We start from the raw sequence: 18,224 nt of genomic DNA on the forward strand, positions 1-18,224 counted from the left end.
AGTGAGAGGTGACTATCCTTCCAATGATCAGCTATGACTTTGTGTATTCCGCTATGAGTCATCCATATGGTGTGAAAATGGAAACGAGCTTTTCTAGCTAGCCCAGAAGCACACGAAAGCAGAATCAGACTATGATCTGATTTGTTGCGAGGGAGAATGGTACAACTAACCCTGTCCCAACCATCCAAAACATCTTCATTGACCAGAGCCCTATCCAGTTTGCATTCAACATGCTCATCACCCATTCTTCCATTAGACTAGGTGTATTGCATCCTTGAGGTGTCAACTTCAGTCAGCTCCCCCTCACTTATAAAGGTTCGAAAATCTCTACAACTTCTAGCAGCAGGAGGCGTCCCAGTTTTTTCATGAGCACCGGTCACCGCATTGAAGTCCCCCAGAAAAAACCTCTTATTGCAACTTCTGATAGCCAAAACTGACTCCCAGAGATGCCGCCTCCTACTCGATGAGTTACTTCCATAGACAAAGGATATTTGGGATTCATTACCAACAGATCGGTATAAGATTGTGATGTGTTGTTCCTGGCTAGAGATGATAGAGCATTTGTTCACGAAACTGACTCTGGAGAAGATCCATATAGAATTGCAATCATTTTTAGCAACTAGCTGCATATCAATGGAGTTCCAAAACCTCCGAGGAATGCTGCCTAAATCAACCATGGGCTCCGATAAACAAACCATGTCTGGGTGATTATTATTTTTCAGAGAAGTCTCAAAGCTTGTTGAGTGCCCAAGTTACCAATGCCTCTACAATTCCAGTATAGAACTATCATGGAGAACTGATAACAGAGTTGGCCCCTCCCTTCGCACTAGAATCGGATCTCTTGCACACGATTTCTTTCTCGTTGTAATCCATTCGGTTCCCTCATTTCTGTTTAACAAACTGATCTCTCTGTTCTTAGTTCTGAGAACATGTTGTGCCCATTCGGGAGATTTTGCGAGAAAGTCTTTAGGCAGAGCTGTTGTTAACTGCATAGCAATTCCTTCAGATTCTGAAGCCGATCGACCCTCTCCTTCACTATAATCATCCCATGATTTTGGCAGCTTACCTTGATCAAATTTATTTTGTATTTCCGAGTGATGAACTATGATTTGCATAGAATTCTCACTAGTATTGACCGATTTCACGGCTTTGAGTTTATCCTCAGCTGTTGTTTGGCTTTTACGAATCACTGGTTCTTTGGGATCTTTGGACTATTTTCCCTTTGAGGGCTGGATTCTTATAGTCTCGATATTTCGCCTACATTACGTCGACAAGTGTCCAATAGAAGAACAAGTTCCATAGAGCGATGGAAGTCTTTCATATTCTAAATAGACCCATTGTTTGTGATTGTAAATATCCACCCGAAGCTTTGATTGAAGATCACAAGCCAAATCAACATCGATGAGGACCCTAGCATAGTGCCCAAACTCGCCGTTTACAGTGTTTTGATCGAATCTGATAGGAACTCCCACAACTCTAGCAAGCTAGCAATTATTCTAGTATCCCAAAACTCCCAGGGTAAATTATAGAACCTTACCCATACTTGGGCAGAGGAGGATTTGTGCAAATCAGGGTTAAATCCTGGAGTCCAGGGAGAAAACCTCATGATGCCCGGCTTAAGTGAAATGGCACCATTTCCCCAAATAGATTGAATTGCATCTTCATTAGGCATGATTATCTGATAAAAACCCTTCCCTAGAGAAATAAGCTTCCAATTTAAATTGCATTTCCATACTTGACTTAGTTTTTCCTTCAGTTCCGCATGTCTCCAGGGACGATCACCCTTATTCAGTGAAATGCGCCCAATAACCGAGTGTTGGAAGGACATGACTCTCGCATCATAGATGTCTTGTTGGACGTTGATCACCTTAAATCCTCCCTCCTCCGTGACCATTGGCAGAGCTGTCGTCGGAGTACAAATAGGGATCGAGATCGATTCTCTTAGCACCTCCGCAAAGGTGGATTTCTTGGGCTGATCAGATTTAATTGAGTTTGCAGACTCCGGAGAGAGGAAGCGGGTGAATGATGATCGATCAAAGAGATGAGCTATTGCAAATGGTGCATCGCTGGAAGAAGAGTTTGAGGCCATGATCGGCTTAGGCCATGATCAATCAAATTATCATTAAGTTCAATTACAAATAATTAAAAATAGATGTAAACAGAAACAAAATAACTTTTTTTATGAAATGTTATGTACAAATGTGAATCCCATTGTTGTATTTCGTTAGGATAATCAAACTAAAATGTTAGTTAGGTATGCGCCCTCCGGGTAGGACATACTTGAAACTATCATAATGATATAAAAGTCACTTTATTACAATAGAATCAGATTCGGGGACATTTTTAATTGAGTTGACAAAAAATTATAAATTATAAGTACACATTTAAATTTTTAATTTGTTGCGGTAGACCGTTTAGATACATTATAATGTTTACAGGTGGTAAAAGTACATACGACCTGATTACACGATACGAAATCCACATATAATTGTATTTGCATTTAGCTTAGTAAGTACTATATCATTTTTTGATTGATAGAAAATTGACACGTAAATTTTTGAGTTGGGTTAGGATTGACATGCTAACTCGAAATTGACATTAAATTATACGAATATTTATAACCATTGTTATATTTCCTCATGTTTTTACATATCACCACTATTAATAAAGGTAATAAAATTACAATTATAATAAACACGACTTGAACCTCTATATTATTATAAACACATTATATGAGCCATCAACATGATATTAGATGGTTAGTATTAACATATGATCTGAAAACATGACACAAAATCGATACTGACCCGATTAGGTAACATGATTATGACACGAAGATTATTGAGTTGGACTTAGGATTGACTCATTTTGATACTATCTCAAAGTTGACATGATAAAAACCCAATAATTGCTAGTTATTTAATGCTCAGGATTAAAGATTGAGGTGACTGTTAATATAAATTTGAAAAAGTTTCGTGGCCTATTTCAGTCGTTTTCTAAATTGAGAGGGTCCAAATGACTTTTTTAATAAAGTTAAAATTCCCAAATCAAACAAATACCTAATTCTAATATGCTATTGTTAGGGTTTTGCAGTTCATCCCAAAATCACTTCTCAGAGTCCGATCTACTCCACAATGCTCACCACCACCACCTCCAGACGCTTTATTCAAATAAATTTCCTCTTTTTTCGAAAAAAAAGTTTACTGCAATTGGAAAAAAAGAGAGTTTACTAAAAATATGTAGATATAATTCCACCACGATTCTATCAAAAAAAATCCATCATGATTTATGGAATTTTTATTTTTCCTTAATAATAATGACCGACGAATAAACTTGACCGAAGGAGTCGCTAGGTCTTAAAATAGAGACTGGTAGTCGCCAATAACATGCTCCAATGTCGAACTGCCACTAGTTTTTCATTGAAATGCGTACACTAGTATTTGTCAGTCCGAGTCGAGCTCTAAATTCACCCAACCTTTTGACTTTAACCAGCTCGGGGCTTCCTTGAAGGACAAGGCTTTGATAAGCAGAGGATCTAGCGGACACCAAAAAATACCATTTGCAGCTGCCACAAAGACTCCTCCCACGTCCCGCACGACAAAGTCGTATCCCCCGATACCTAACTCCCTGAACAGCGTGCCATCCAAATTTATCTTATATCGATTCGCCTGAGGGCGAGACTAATGATCCGCCCCAATCTGCATATGTGGGTGACGTTGCTAGGTACAAACATGAGCTGACTGCCACTAGGATAAAAACGCAGCAGCTTTACTGAATGTTATGCCAGTGGGGACACTAACATGTTAGAAATATAGAATCAATTTTATATTTTGTTTACAACTCAGCCTAGCTCAGCTCAGCTTAGGCGTTACTCAGCTCAGCTCAGCTTAGGCTTTACTCAGCTCAGATTTCCCTGTAATCTGCTATATAAGCAGTTCCTCACTTCAATAAAAATCAATTCGATAAAAAGATATTTCTCAAAGCTCTTTGGCTCTTTGGTTATGAAGAGTTTTTACATGGTATCAGAGCAAGAAGGAAATTAGATCCAAATTGCTATCCAAATGACGAAAGGAAGAAGCTACGTCAATGTTGTACGAGGTAGAGATGATTTCTTCCTCGATGATATTGAAGAAGATGAAGAAATTACAGCACCACCGATTAAGTCTTCGAAACAGAAAAATAAAAAACCTAATGCTGAAACCAGTCGTAATCATGAAGCTGAAGCAGATTTGATTCAAGTCGGACTGAATCCATCAAATCCATCAACGCAACGTCCTGATCGACGAAGTGAAATTCATTCGACACCAGAAATCTTCAAATCTGTGCGACATTATGATAATCCAGGTTCTATACTTGTGAATACACCTATGAATGGATCTAACTATATTTCTTGGCGTCGATCCATGCTTATCGCCCTCAGTGTTAAGAAGCGCACTAATTTTGTGCTTAAGGATGAGGAAATACCAGATCCTGATACTAATATTGATGCATATGAAGATTGGATACAGGTGGATAATCTAGTGTTTTCCTGGATTATGAACTGCTTAAGTAAAGAATTGCAGGATACTTTTCTATTTGCTCCTACTGCACGGGCTCTGTGGAAAGAACTTGAGCATGGATATGTAGAGGACAATGGTCATTTGTATTTTCATCTTAAAAAGGAATTAAACAGCATCACACAAGGACAGATGACTGTAACTGCATTTTTTTAATAAACTGAAGCGATTGTGGATGAAATTTTGGCTCTCAAACCGATTCTCAATTGCAAATGTGGTGGTGCCAGAGAATTGATACAGAGTAGATGTGATGAGGATAAACTTTTGCAATTCTTATGTGGATTGAACATTGAGTTTGAGCATGTTCGCAATCAGATACTCCTGATGGATCCAATGCCAAATGTCAATCGCGCATTCTCTATGCTATTGCGAATTGAGAAACAAAAGGAGTCAACAACTGATGGCAAGGCGGATTTTGCTCATATTGCAACTGCTAACAAACAACCTAATGCAGTGACTGCACCTGCAGTTCCTAGATCTGTCAACAAACAAAAAGAAGACAAAAGTAATCTCTACTGTGATTATTGCAAACGCAAGAAGCATGATCGCAGCACATGCTTTCGCATCCATGGATATCCTGATTGGTGGACAGGATCCAAGAAGACTGGTCCAGCTGGTCCTCCAGCAAAAGCTCTTCTTACTCATGAAGCACAGACTCCATTTGATGAAAGCTCCACTGATTCAGATGATGAGAAAGAGATGCAGAAATTGATTCAACAAGAAATTCAGAAATACAAGAAGAATAAAGGCAAAAACCAGGTTGATTTCACTGCTTTTGCTCGTACCAAGGATACAGGAGAGAATAGCCATTATGCATCCAGCTCAGGTATGCCTAAGACTTACTTACTATCTGTGAATCATAACTGCCACAACAGTCAAGCTGTATGGATAATTGATTCAGGAGCTACCACTCATATGAGCAGCTCCATAAACAACTTCTCTAGCATTAGAAGTTTGGACAAAGCAAGAAAGGTTTACCTACCTGATGGTTCAGTCAAGCTTGTTAACAAGATTGGAGATGTGGAGATAGGCTCTAATCTCATACTGCATAATGTCCTGTTCATTGATTGTTTTGATTATAACTTGCTTTCAGTTGCACAACTACCGAAGGATACTGGTTTGCAAATGACATTTACACCTTATAAATGTATTTTGCAGGACCCTATCTCTAAACATATTCTAGCTGAAGGAACACAACAAGACCACTTATACCATTTGTCCAATGGTCATTTTGATTCCATTTCCAATAATGTCATTTCTAGTCCTGTTTCTAGTACTGTTTTACATACTACTAGTGCTACAAATAATGGCAGTTTATGGCATAGACGGCTAGGCCATGTATTTGTTCATAAACAGAAATATATCCCTATATTTGACAATTGTAATGAGCATGATGATTGTGATATTTGCCTAAGGTCCAAGCAGCATAGAAAACCTTTTCCTACTAGTACTTCTCAAACACATAAACCTTTCGAACTAGTTCATATAGATTGTTGGGGGCCTTTTCATAAACATTCACTCACAGGGGATAGATATATGCTCACTTTGGTTGATGACTATACTAGAAACACCTGGACCATGCTATTCAAGCATAAGACTGAAGTGCCTCACTTGATTTCTGTTTTCATTAATATGATCAAAACTCAGTTTGAGATCAATATCAAGAACATTCGCACTGACAATGGGACTGAGTTTGTACGTACCTCTTGTCAGAATGTATTGCATACTCATGGGATTATTCATCAACGAACTTGTGCTTACACTCCACAGCAGAATGGCATAGTGGAACGCAAGCACAGACACCTTAAAGAGACTGGCAGAGCATTGCTTATGCAGGCTGGTCTTCCCATTGAGTTTTGGGGGGAAGCATTACTTCAAGCCACTGTGTTGATCAACATCATGCCTACAAAGGTACTTGGTTGGATCAGTCCTTATCAAAAACTTTACGATCAATCACCACCTTATGATCAGTTGAAAGTGTTTGGATGTTCATGTTATATAACCAATACTAATCCTCATAAGTCCAAATTTGAGGATAGATCATTTCCGGCCATTTACCTTGGCAATGCTCCACATCAAAAAGGTTTTAAAACCTATAATTTATCTACACAAAAGCTTGTCGTCTCTCGTGACATACATTTTCAAGAGGAGATGTTTCCCTACAAAAATCTCACACAAATTGCTGATACTGATGTTCAAAACAATAATACACTCCTTTTCCCATCTGTTGTAACAGATGAATCTGATTGTCATTATCAATCTGCCCCTAGACCTCTTAAATCACATTCTCCATAACCAATTCAACAAAACCAAGATGTCAATCAAGATATAGATCTTAATGACAGTCCTTTCATCCAACCCTCAACTCCTTCTGATGTACCTATATCTCCACCATCTGTTCAAATTCTACCTGTTCAGAGACACACCTCTAGAATCATCAAAAAGCCAACAAAATACAATGACTTCGTTTTGAATACTGTGGTAGCAGATTCAGAAGCCAGTTTTACTTTCACAGCCATTCATGAAGCATACCTTGTCAACCTTCACAAAATTCATGAACCCAAATCCTATTCTGAAGCTAAATCTGATCCGAAATGGTTAGAAGCCATGACTAAGGAATTAAATGCTCTTGAAGCTAATCAAACCTGGGTTATGGTTCCTTTACCCCCTGACAAGCAAACTATTTCATCAAAGTGGTTATTTAAAGTTAAATACAACCCTGATGGTTCTGTGGAGCGTTATAAAGCACGACTAGTAGCTCGTGGATACACACAGAAGGCTGGAGTGGATTACAATGAATGTTTTGCTCATGTTACAAAAGTAACAACTGTCCGTATGTTCATTGCAATTGCAGCAAGTAAAGGCTGGCCAATTCATCAAGCTGACATAAATAATGCATACCTTCATGGACATATTGATGAAGATTTGTACATGGAGCCTCCAGCGGGATATCATGTGGAGAAACCTAGACATGTTTGTAAACTTAACAAGTCCTTATATGGTTTAAAACAGGCCGGGCGTCAATGGAACCTAGAGTTCAGCAACAAATTGAAAAGTATGGGGTTCAAAAAGAGCATTCATGATTATTGCTTGTTTATTTTGAAACAAGAATCTGATTTAATTGTCCTTATTGTGTATGTTGACGACATCCTCATTACTGGAACTTCAGAAAAGTTAATCCAAGAGATAAAAGAAGAGCTTAATCGCACATTCACCATCAAGGATTTGGGAATTGCTCGTTATTTTTTGGGTGTGGAACTGGCTCGATCAGATTCTGGCATATTACTCACTCAGCAGAAGTATATTCTTGATATGTTAAAAGATGCAAACATGAGTAATGCTAAAGTAGCCAGTAGTCCTTTCCCTTCCGTTTTACAATTTGATGCAATTTCAGATCCTTTTGAAGAACCAAAGCAATACAGGAGACTGATTGGTCGATTTTTGTACCTTGGTTTCACTCGTCCTGACATTGCCTATATCACACAGCAACTTAGTCAGCATATGAATTCTCCCACACAGGTCCATATGAAAATTGCTCAACATGTGCTTCAGTATTTGAAGGGAACAATGTCCATGGGGTTGTTCTATGCTGCGGATGCAGAATTCTAGTTATTCGCATATTGCGATTCTGATTGGGGACGATGCAAAATTACACGACGATCTGTAACCGGTTATTGTGTAATGTTAGGCAGTTCTTTGATAAGTTGGAAATCAAAGAAATAAGGAACGGTGAAAAAATCGTCTGCTGAAGCCGAGTATCGTGAAATGGCAACCACCGTATATGAGATCAAGTGGTTAACATACCTCCTTGCTGAGTTCCAGATTCAAGTGCAATTACGACAATCAGTCAGCAATTTACATTGCTTCAAATCCAGTATTTCATGAACAAACAAAGCATATTGCCATAGATTGCCATATTGTTCGTGAATACTTGGAGGAAAAATTCATCACCACCCCACATGTGGCTTCACAATCACAATTGGCTGATGTGCTCACTAAGCCATTGAGTTCTAATCAAATGTGGCCAAGTTTATCCAAGTTGGGACTGGTCCGCATAACATCTCCAACTTGAGGGAGGGGTGTTAGAAATATAGAATCAATTTTATATTTTGTTTACAACTCAGCCTAGCTCAGCTCAGCTTAGGCGTTACTCAGCATAGGCGTTACTCAGCTTAGGCGTTACTCAGCTCAGCTCAGCTTAGGCTTTACTCAGCTCAACTTTCCCTGTAATCTGCTATATAAGCAGTTCCTCACTTTAATAAAAATCAATTCGATAAAAAGAGATTTCTCAAAGCTCTTTGGCTCTTTGGTTATGAAAAGTTTTTACATAACACCATTCCAAAAATCCTCATTTCGATCCATCCATACTTCCCACCAGACCGCCACCGCCTGCTCCACAACCACCACTGGTTTCGACGCTACAACATACGCCAAGAAATCCAAGAACGATGTGACCCTCACACTAATATCTCCAAGAGTCAAAAAATCCCAAAGAGACCGAGCAGACCTACAGGAAATTAACGCATGAAATAACGTCTTCTCTTGGACCTGACAGTAAGGGCACGACTGATCTATCGGCACATGCCATCTACGAAGATTAGCTCAGGTTGGTAAGCCGTCTGACAAGGACCTCCACATCAGATTTTGAACCTTTGGAGGAACTTGAAGGTTCCATAATGACGTCCATTCAACCCTAGGAATTCTATGAAACGGGTCTGCCACAGCCTCCATCAACTTCAGGTAAGTGCTTTTGACCGAGAATCGTCTCGAAGACGTCCACTTCCAATCCTACGAGTCATTTATCTATCTAAGACTAAACTACACTCGCGAAATCAGACCAATGTCCCGATCCGTGAATAATCCTCGTATTAGCTCCGAGTCCTAATCCGATGCCCCATGCACCCTGAGATTAGCCACCACCTCACACTCTACCCCCGTCAACCGAGTGCTTTCCACATATGGCTTCTCATCCGGGAGCCAAGGCTCGTCCCAGATATTTATCCCTCTACTGTCTCTGATCACCCTCCTTACACTAGTATTGATGATATATTTAGTAGCCATTATACTCCTCCATATGAAGCTCGGGTTGTTACCGAACTCATCATCTAGAAAAGAAGTATCAGGATAATAGCAAACTTTATAGACCCGTGTAGCTAGCAACTCTAGATTAGAGAGTAGCCGCGATCTCTATTTAGCAAATAAAGCTAGATTAAACTGATGCATTCGTCTGAAACCCATATCCCCTTCCTCTTTAGAAATACAAAGTTTATCTCATGCTTTCCAATGAATATATGTACCATTATGTCCCATTGAACCCCATCAGAAGGAGTTCACCAACTTCTCCAAATCAGAACAAATGATTTTGGGTAATAGAAATAGGCTCATGGCATATGACGACATAGTTTGGATGACATATTTCAGTAAAATTCCTTACCCGCTTGAGAAAGGAAATTTGCCTTCCAACTATTTAGACGAGCCCGAGTTCTTTCCCCAACAAACCGAAACACTTGGAATTTATTTTTCCCAACCAATGACGAGAGCCCCAAATATTTCATAGGGACCGCAAGCATGAAGATATTAAACAAGGAACTCACAGTATTACACACAACTTGAGGACAGTTCCTATTAAACAAAATGGAAGACTGGTTGAAGTTTATCGGCTGGTCTGATGCTTTCTCATACATAGTTAAAAAGTAATTCAAGATTTTTTTGAACTTAAACTTCGATTTTTTTTTGAAACACTTCTATTTCTATTTTTATTTAAACAAAGTATTTCAATATTTTTTTAGATAATTTTTTACCAGAATAATGATATAACAGTCACATTTAATTTTTACGTATGATATGATAATCTAATGTAGCAAAAAATGTTTAAAACCGTTATGTGACTAAAAAACTATATGTTTCTATTTTTTAGGTGTTATGTAGCATACATATAACTACCATATTATATGTAGCACAATTATTTCTAATGCGGTTGACTTGTCACTATTTTAGTTTTTTTTCGGTTTGAATTAATTGAATGACTTTATGGAAATGAATTGAAAAACAAAGTTAATGACTTTATTACAATAAAATGAAATTTAGTGTCCTTTTGTTTTCAATTTTCGGAATGGTATTTTGTCTTTTAAACCTACATAGGAGTTAAAGAAATATTAGAAAAATTTGAATAAGTTGCTTTTTTATTAAAAAAAAACAGGTAAAATAAACGGATTCTTAGAAGGTGTTTGTTTCAGCTTTTCAGATAAGCTTTTAGCGTTTCACTCCAAACCGCATGAAATATAGCATTTGGTTAGGTTTACACAACCGCAGTATTTAACATTTTCTCTGGAAACTACAATATTCTGGAGCGTTTCACGAAAAACTCATATTTGGAGCTTTTCATAAACAGATGTTTGTAGTTGTATGTTATTGACAAAATTATCTTTTTTATTTCCACAAAATATGTTTATTCTTTAACATTATTTATATTCCTACAACATAATTACCGGAAGAACAAGGTTTTATTGTGTTCAATAATTTTTTTATATAGATTATTTTTATTAATTTATATAACACATTTTTTTTATTTTATAATAGGAGAGAGTGTAAAAATATTCTTAACATTTGTAGCTAGGAGGAAGGTTAATCTTAACTTCTAAAATGATGCAATTATACCCGTAATATTAGTAGCCAAAAGCAATTTTATGGTATTTTTTGATAATTTCCTTTTTATATTTTCATCGTTGATTAATTTAAAACATGTTCATTTTAGACATTTGAAAGGGATAATTACTAATCTGACCCAACCAATGACCCCAATTTACATATCTAACCCACATTATCTCAAAGTTACCAAATTAGACACTTTCACCAATTTTGGACAAAACTAACCTTAGTTCTATTTGATGAATCTTCTTCTTCTTCTTCTTCTTCTTCTTCTTCTTCTTCTTCTGTTTCATCCGCTTCTTGTTTTTCTTCTTCCTCCTCTGCTTCATCCGCTTCTTGTTCTTCTTGTTCTTCTCCTTCTTTGTTTCAACTTCTTCATCTTCTTCAATTTCTTATACCAATCGTTAGCGATTTTTGACATATTATGTTCAATTTCCCGTACAAATGGTATATTTTTTGCTTATACGCTTGCTTTTCTCGTTGGTTTTGCCTCTTTCTTCATCTTTAATGGTATCGTTTCTATTTCCTCTATTTTCTATAAATTTTTTTCATTTCCGTCCATTGTTGTCGCATTTGTGACGAAATTGTCGCATTTCGTCACAAATGCGACAAGAACTGTCGCATTTCATCGCAAATGCGACAAGAACTGTCGCATTTGTTAATGCGACAACTCTTGTCGCATTTGCAACGAAATGCGACAGTTCTTGTCGCATTTTCGACGAAATGCGACAATTTCGTAACAAATGCGACAGCAATGGAGGAAAATGGAAAAAATTATGGAAAAATAGAGCAATAAGGGTCTATTTATACTTTTTTAGAGTGGCATTTTGGTAAATAGTCAGTGGTATTTTGGTAAATAGTCAGTGGTATTTTTGGTAAATAGTCACCAACTAATTTAACTAACTCTAACCAACTAACTTAACTTCCTCAACTGCCGTTGACTGCTTCTGGACGAGACAACACGCCCCGCATATGCTCTGCTACGCCCTGCGTGTTGGCGGACACTAGGCCTAGTGCGTTTCATTGATGGTTTCCACGCGTGGTGTCTCTGGTGTCGCGTCCCGCGTGAAGGAATACGCCCTGCGTACTGGTGGATACGCCCCGCGTATTCAAGCCTCTGATCTTGGAATGCTCTGCGAATGCGTCTTACGCACGACGTATTGACAAATACGTCGTGCGTGAGCAATTACGCCTCGCGTAAGATGAAGGACGCGCTGCGTGTTTGCGTTTTGACGTTGATTTCTCCGGACGCCTTGTTTACGCGCTGCGTTTTGAGGACACGTCCCGCGTGGTGCCGGATTTTCTCACGGGTTGAAGCTTAGCTTACACGTGTATTATTTCTAGAAAATATAAACTATATCCTAAAAAACATAACCTAAGCATTTATATACATAAAAATAATTATTTTATTTTTTTGGGCTAACAGTATGATATGATAATCTAATGTAGCAAAAAATGTTTATAACCGTTATGTGACTAAAAAACTATATATTTCTATTTTTTAAGTGTTATGTAGCATACATATAACTACCATATTATATGTAGCACAGTTATTTCTAATGCGGTTGACTTGTCACTATTTCAGTTTTTTTTTCGGTTTGAATTAATAGAAATGACTTTATGGAAATGAAAAACAAAGTTAATAACTTTATTACAATAAAATGAAATTTAGTGTCCTTTTGTTTTCAATTTTCGGAACGGTATTTTGTCTTTTAAATCTAAATAGGAGTTAAAGAAATATTAGAAAAATTCGAATAAGTTGCTTTTTTATTTAAAAAACAGGTAAAATAAACAGACTCTTAGAGGGTGTTTGTTTCAGCTTTTCAGATAAGCGTTTAGCGTTTCACTCCAAACCGCAGGAAATATAGCGTTTGGTTAGGTTTACATAACCGCAGTATTTAACATTTTCTCTGGAAACTGCAATATTCTGGAACGTTTCACGAAAAACTCATATTTGGAGATTTTCATAAACAGATATTTGTAGTTGTATGTTATTGACAAAATTATCTTTCTTATTTCCACAAAATATGTTTATTCTTTAACATTATTTATATTCCTACAACATAATTACCGGAAGAACAAGGTTTTATTGTGTTCAATAATTTTTTTATATAGATTATTTTTATTAATTTATATAACACATTTTTTTTTTATTTTGTAATAGGACAGAGTTTAAAAATATTCTTAACATTTGTAGCTAGGAGGAAGTTTAATCTTAACTTCTAAAATGGTGCAATTATACCCGTAATGTTAGTAGCCAAAATCAATTCTATGGTATTTTTTCATAATTTCCTTTTTATATTTTCATCGTTGATTAATTTAAAACATGTTCATTTTAGACATTTTAAATCCGAACAACAACAGTTTAATATAATTTTACCAACCACTAGTAATTATACAGCTAATAACAAACAGCTAACAGCGACTGCAACAACTATCAGCTAAAAGCTGAACCAAACCGCCATTAGTCATAATTTTGAAATTGAGTGAGTAGTATGCGGATAAAGATAGATGAGTTTTTTTTTTTTTTTTCTCAATTTATCTGATAAAAATTATAAGCACACTTGTAAATTTTTAACGTGCTGTCTTATCCACTAGATACATTATAATGATCAGGGTTAAAGATTGAAGTGACTATTAATGTAAATTTAAAAATCTTCGAAGGCGATTTGGGTCTTTTGCAAAACTGAGAGGGTCCGAATGACTTTTTCAACCAAGAGATAAACAAATTCCCAAATCAAACAAATCCCTAATTCTAATCTGCTGCTGTTAGGTTTTTTTCGATTCACCCCAAAATCACTTCTCAGAGTCAGATCTTACTCCACGATGCTCACCACCACCTCCAGACGCCTTCTTCTCTCTTCTTCTTCAACTTTACCTCTCAATCTCTCTCCATTTCATCAGATTAGTGGTTTAATTTCTCCCCTCCATACTCATTACTCTGGCGCTGAGGTCAATGAAGTTGTCTCTTCTTTTGATAAGCTTCTTCGTACCAAACCCCGACCATCTGTTATCGAGTTCACTAAATTGTTGTCTTTACTGGTTAGGATGAAGCAGTTTCAGACTGTCCTTTCTTTGTCCAAGCGGATGGAATTGGTGAGTATTGAACCTAATGTTTATACTTGTAGCATCTTAATTAATTGCTTGTGCCACTTAGAGCGTGTGGATTTTGGGTTTTCTGTCCTCGGCAAAATTTACAAGCTTGGTTTTCAACCTCACATTGTAACCTTCAATACTTTAATTAATGGTTTATGTAAAGATGGTAAAATTGATCATGCAGTAGATTTATTTGATAAGATTGTGGCTATAGGTCATCAACCTGATGTACAAACGTACAATGTGATTGTGAATGGTCTATGTAAAATTGGAAATTTGCATGTGGCAATGGGTTTGCTTAAAAGAATGGTTGAGAAAGGTTGCCGACCTAATGTGGTGACATACAGTGCCATTATTGACGGTCTTTGCAAGTATAACCAAGTTGATGAAGCATTTGATCTCTTCAAAGAGATTAAGAGTAAAGCAATTTTGCCAAATGTTGTCACTTACACTTCACTAATTTATGGTCTTTGCTATTCAAGCAAGTGGAAGGAAGCTTCAACGTTGTTTGAAGAGATGCTGGAAAGGAATATAGTGCCGAATGTAGTTACTTTTAGTATATTAGTTGATGAACTTTGCAAACAAGGAATGATAATAAAAGCTCAATCTATTTTAAGCAGAATGATTCAAACGGGTGTCGAGCCCAATGTCGTTGCATATAGTTCAATTATAGATGGATATGGTCTACATGGACAAATGCATCTAGCTAGGAAAGTGTTTTATGTGATGATGAGAAAGGGTTGCAATCCTAATGTCCATACTTATACCATCTTGATCAATTGGTATTGTAAGAAGAAATGTATTAGCGAGGCAAAACAACTTCTTTACGAAATGTCTTCTAGAGGTTTAATTCCTAACAATCATACTTATAATTCTCTTATTTACGGCTTATGTCATGCAAGAAGACCTTGGGAAGCCTTCGAGCTCTTGAAGGATTTGTGTGCAACTGACTATCTTCCGGATGTAGTAACATACTCAACTCTGATACATGGCTTTTGCAAAAATGGACATTTTGACATAGCATTCTCCTTATTTCAGGAAATGCAAATGACCAAAGTGAAGCCTAATATAGTTGCATACAATATCATAATTGAAGGCATGTGCAAAGCTGGAAGGTTTAAGGATGTAAAGAAATTGTTATCTGAACTTTTTATTGATGGATTGCAGCCTACAATCTACACATATAGTATAATAATTGATGGACTTAGCAAGAAAGGTTTCCTAGATGAAGCATACCAAATCTTCAAAAATATGGAAAACAGTGTCTGCTTGCCAGATAGTTGTTTTTATAATGTGATGATTCATGGATTTCTTCGGTGCAAGGATTTGGCCAAGGCAGCAGAGCTTATTCATGACATGCGTGGCAAGGGCTTCTCTGCAGATAACACCACAGTGGAGTTGGTGGCTGAGAATGATGCTATAGTGAAATTACTATAAAGAGTCTCCGTGCATATCAAGGTAAAATGATGAGTTGAAATTTACATTTATTTCACCTGCTTCCAAATTATGTTTTGCTGCTCTGAATTATTCGTACTCCAACTCAATTCATTTTAGTATGAGTCTGATGCCTACTATAAAAGTGTAAAGAGTTGGTCAAAATACATTGGGAGTTTTTGCTAGGGATAGAGATTCCTGTGGTAGATGAGAATTTGTATGAAAAAAATGTGTGATTCTTTGATAAGTTGTTCAACTTTGTTCAGTGGGTTGTATAATTAGTGATTGATCTCTTATTGCCCAGGCAGCAGCTTAGTAAACAATTTAATCTGTAAAATAGGAATGGTATAATAGAATCTGAGGTTACTAGGTAAATAAAAGCGGTAGTTAATTGCTTAAAATTTTCTTTCATTTGCATGATAGTTGAGCATCTAGTGTTATTCTCAAGCTACGAAATGAGTTTATGATACTTATTTCCCATGTATATGAATACATGATTTCTGATCTTGATTTAAGTTTTATGAAATAAGCTTAAGTAATGATAGTAAATAGTTATTATCAATCTATAAACAAAATGAAGAGCAAATCTATTAAAAAGATTTCATAAAGTGAATTCCTCTTATTAACGTAGCTTTGTTCGGGTATATGTCTCAGGTGTTGTCCTTGGTATTGGACTTTTGGCTCTAATCCTTTACAGCTATAAGTTAATATCAGTTCTTGAAGAAAAGAAGAAACAGAAGTCATAAACAGATGCCTTTCGAGCATAATGGTGGCTTCCTTGTTCTTATCTGGCAAATAAATAAATAAAAGGCTACTTGCAAATGGTGCAAAATTGCAGTTGCTAAGAATTTGGAGTATTTAGCTTGTTTGTTTGTTCAAATTTTGATTATTTGAAAGAAAGCCGTCAATTTGTGTTTGTACAACTTTTGGATTTCGCTGATAGACTGACAGTTCGTTGATACAAATGGATTGTGTTTATACAACATTGTTTCCAGATAGTATGTGTTTAAATCTTTGTCACATTTTCGTAATATGTTAGAGCCCTTATAATTAGTCAAGGGAATCAAAAGAACTGTACTATGTTTTATCTTCAACTGGAATTTTTTGCAGGTCAAAATTATCCAAGTATAAAACATGTGGATACTACTTTATTTTTTGTAATAATAAAGCATGATTAATCAATTTAAGGATGTTAAGGCGCGTTTTAGACTGGCGCTTCCCAATTAATTTTGACTGCGTATATTGGGGCACAGGCACAGATAGAGACACGGACTTGATAGTAACTAGGGGTGTTAAAATGAGTTGGCAGGTCATAAACGGATTGTGATGATCTACTTTGGTGAGTGGTTAAGGGTCAATCTTGACATGACCATTTAATAAATGGATTGATATAACATGATCCATTAATTAAATGGTTGGCTTGTTTAACTCGGTATATCATTTTTAGTATTTATTTATCAAACATGTTTATATTATGGTTCATGTCATAAGATGTGGCTAAGTTTTACGCTGGCCGCCACAAACCTACCGCAACCATCCTCCTTTGTCCGGGCTTGGGACCGGCTGTAAAGGCCACCAAGTGACCCTCACAGGCGGAGTTATATGATGGTTCAGGTGGATAGGACGGATTGGAGGGAGCGAATCTGTGTCGCTGACACGACTTGACTTTCACGGTTTTATATGATGGTTCATGTTAGCCGACCCCGAATCATTTCGGGACTAAGGCTTTGTTGTTGTTGTTGTTGTATTTATCAAACATGTGTATCATTTTAGTGGCGGAGCTAGGAATTTAGTTTTGGAGGGCTAATTTTAGATGTGGGGTTAAAGGGTAAATTTTCAAAGTCTAGGCCGTTAGGGCTAGGCAAAATTATTAAAAATGTCCAATACATTAAAACTGTAAAAATGTTATCATTTTTTAGAAACTAGCATTGAATAATAGAAAATTAAATATGTTTACTCTTTTTACGTTGGACACTTATAATGTTTTAGCGAACACACCGTCGTTTTGGTGTGTTCGTTAAAACATTAAAAGTGGCCGACGGTGTGTTTGCTAAAACATTAAAAATGTCCAACGTGAAAATCGTAAATATATTTAATTTTTTATTAGTTCAATGCTAGTTTCTAAAAAATTATAACATTTTTATAGTTTTTAATTTTATATTTCATAAATTAAAATTTAGTTTAAAAACTAAGTTTTTTGAATCTTAAAAATAAAAAATTAATTCTTTTAATGGTAAAGATATAATAAAAATGAATTTAAAAGTGTTATCAAAATAAAGAATCTATTTAAATTAATTAATAATGATAATATGTTTTTATAATTATTGAAAAATAAAGTTAAAATAAATAAAAACTTTTTAAAATAAAACAAGCTTGGGGGAGTTAAACCTAAAACTTTTTAAAAAGGAGTATGTAATCAGAGGCGAAAATAGGGAAGGACTTGGAGGGGGCCATGCCCCTCCAGCTGTTGAAATCATTATGTCCTTATCT

General features: G+C 36.4%; 2 protein-coding genes across 2 annotated transcripts in view; both read left to right on the forward strand.

Moving 5' to 3' along the window:
- Positions 1-16,828, forward strand: part of LOC136207427 (pentatricopeptide repeat-containing protein At1g63080, mitochondrial-like) — a 31,583-nt gene extending 14,755 nt beyond the window's left edge. Inside the window, exon 3 of the mRNA XM_065998682.1 lies at positions 16,389-16,828. The gene's annotated coding sequence lies outside the window, so the exon portion shown is untranslated. The remainder of the gene's footprint in view (positions 1-16,388) is intronic.
- LOC136207428 (putative pentatricopeptide repeat-containing protein At1g12700, mitochondrial) lies at positions 14,031-15,737 on the forward strand. The gene has a single exon (XM_065998683.1). The coding sequence runs from the start codon at positions 14,031-14,033 to the stop codon at positions 15,735-15,737; it is 1,707 nt and encodes a 568-aa protein (XP_065854755.1).
- Positions 16,829-18,224: the final 1,396 nt, after the last annotated feature.

Source organism: Euphorbia lathyris, chromosome 9, assembly GCF_963576675.1.
Source record: "Euphorbia lathyris chromosome 9, ddEupLath1.1, whole genome shotgun sequence".
Lineage (NCBI taxonomy): Eukaryota > Viridiplantae > Streptophyta > Magnoliopsida > Malpighiales > Euphorbiaceae > Euphorbia > Euphorbia lathyris.

Excerpts from the sequence above, each read along its gene's own strand:
- LOC136207428 (XM_065998683.1), top strand. The coding sequence starts at position 14,031 with ATGCTCACCACCACCTCCAGACGCCTTCTTCTCTCTTCTTCTTCAACT.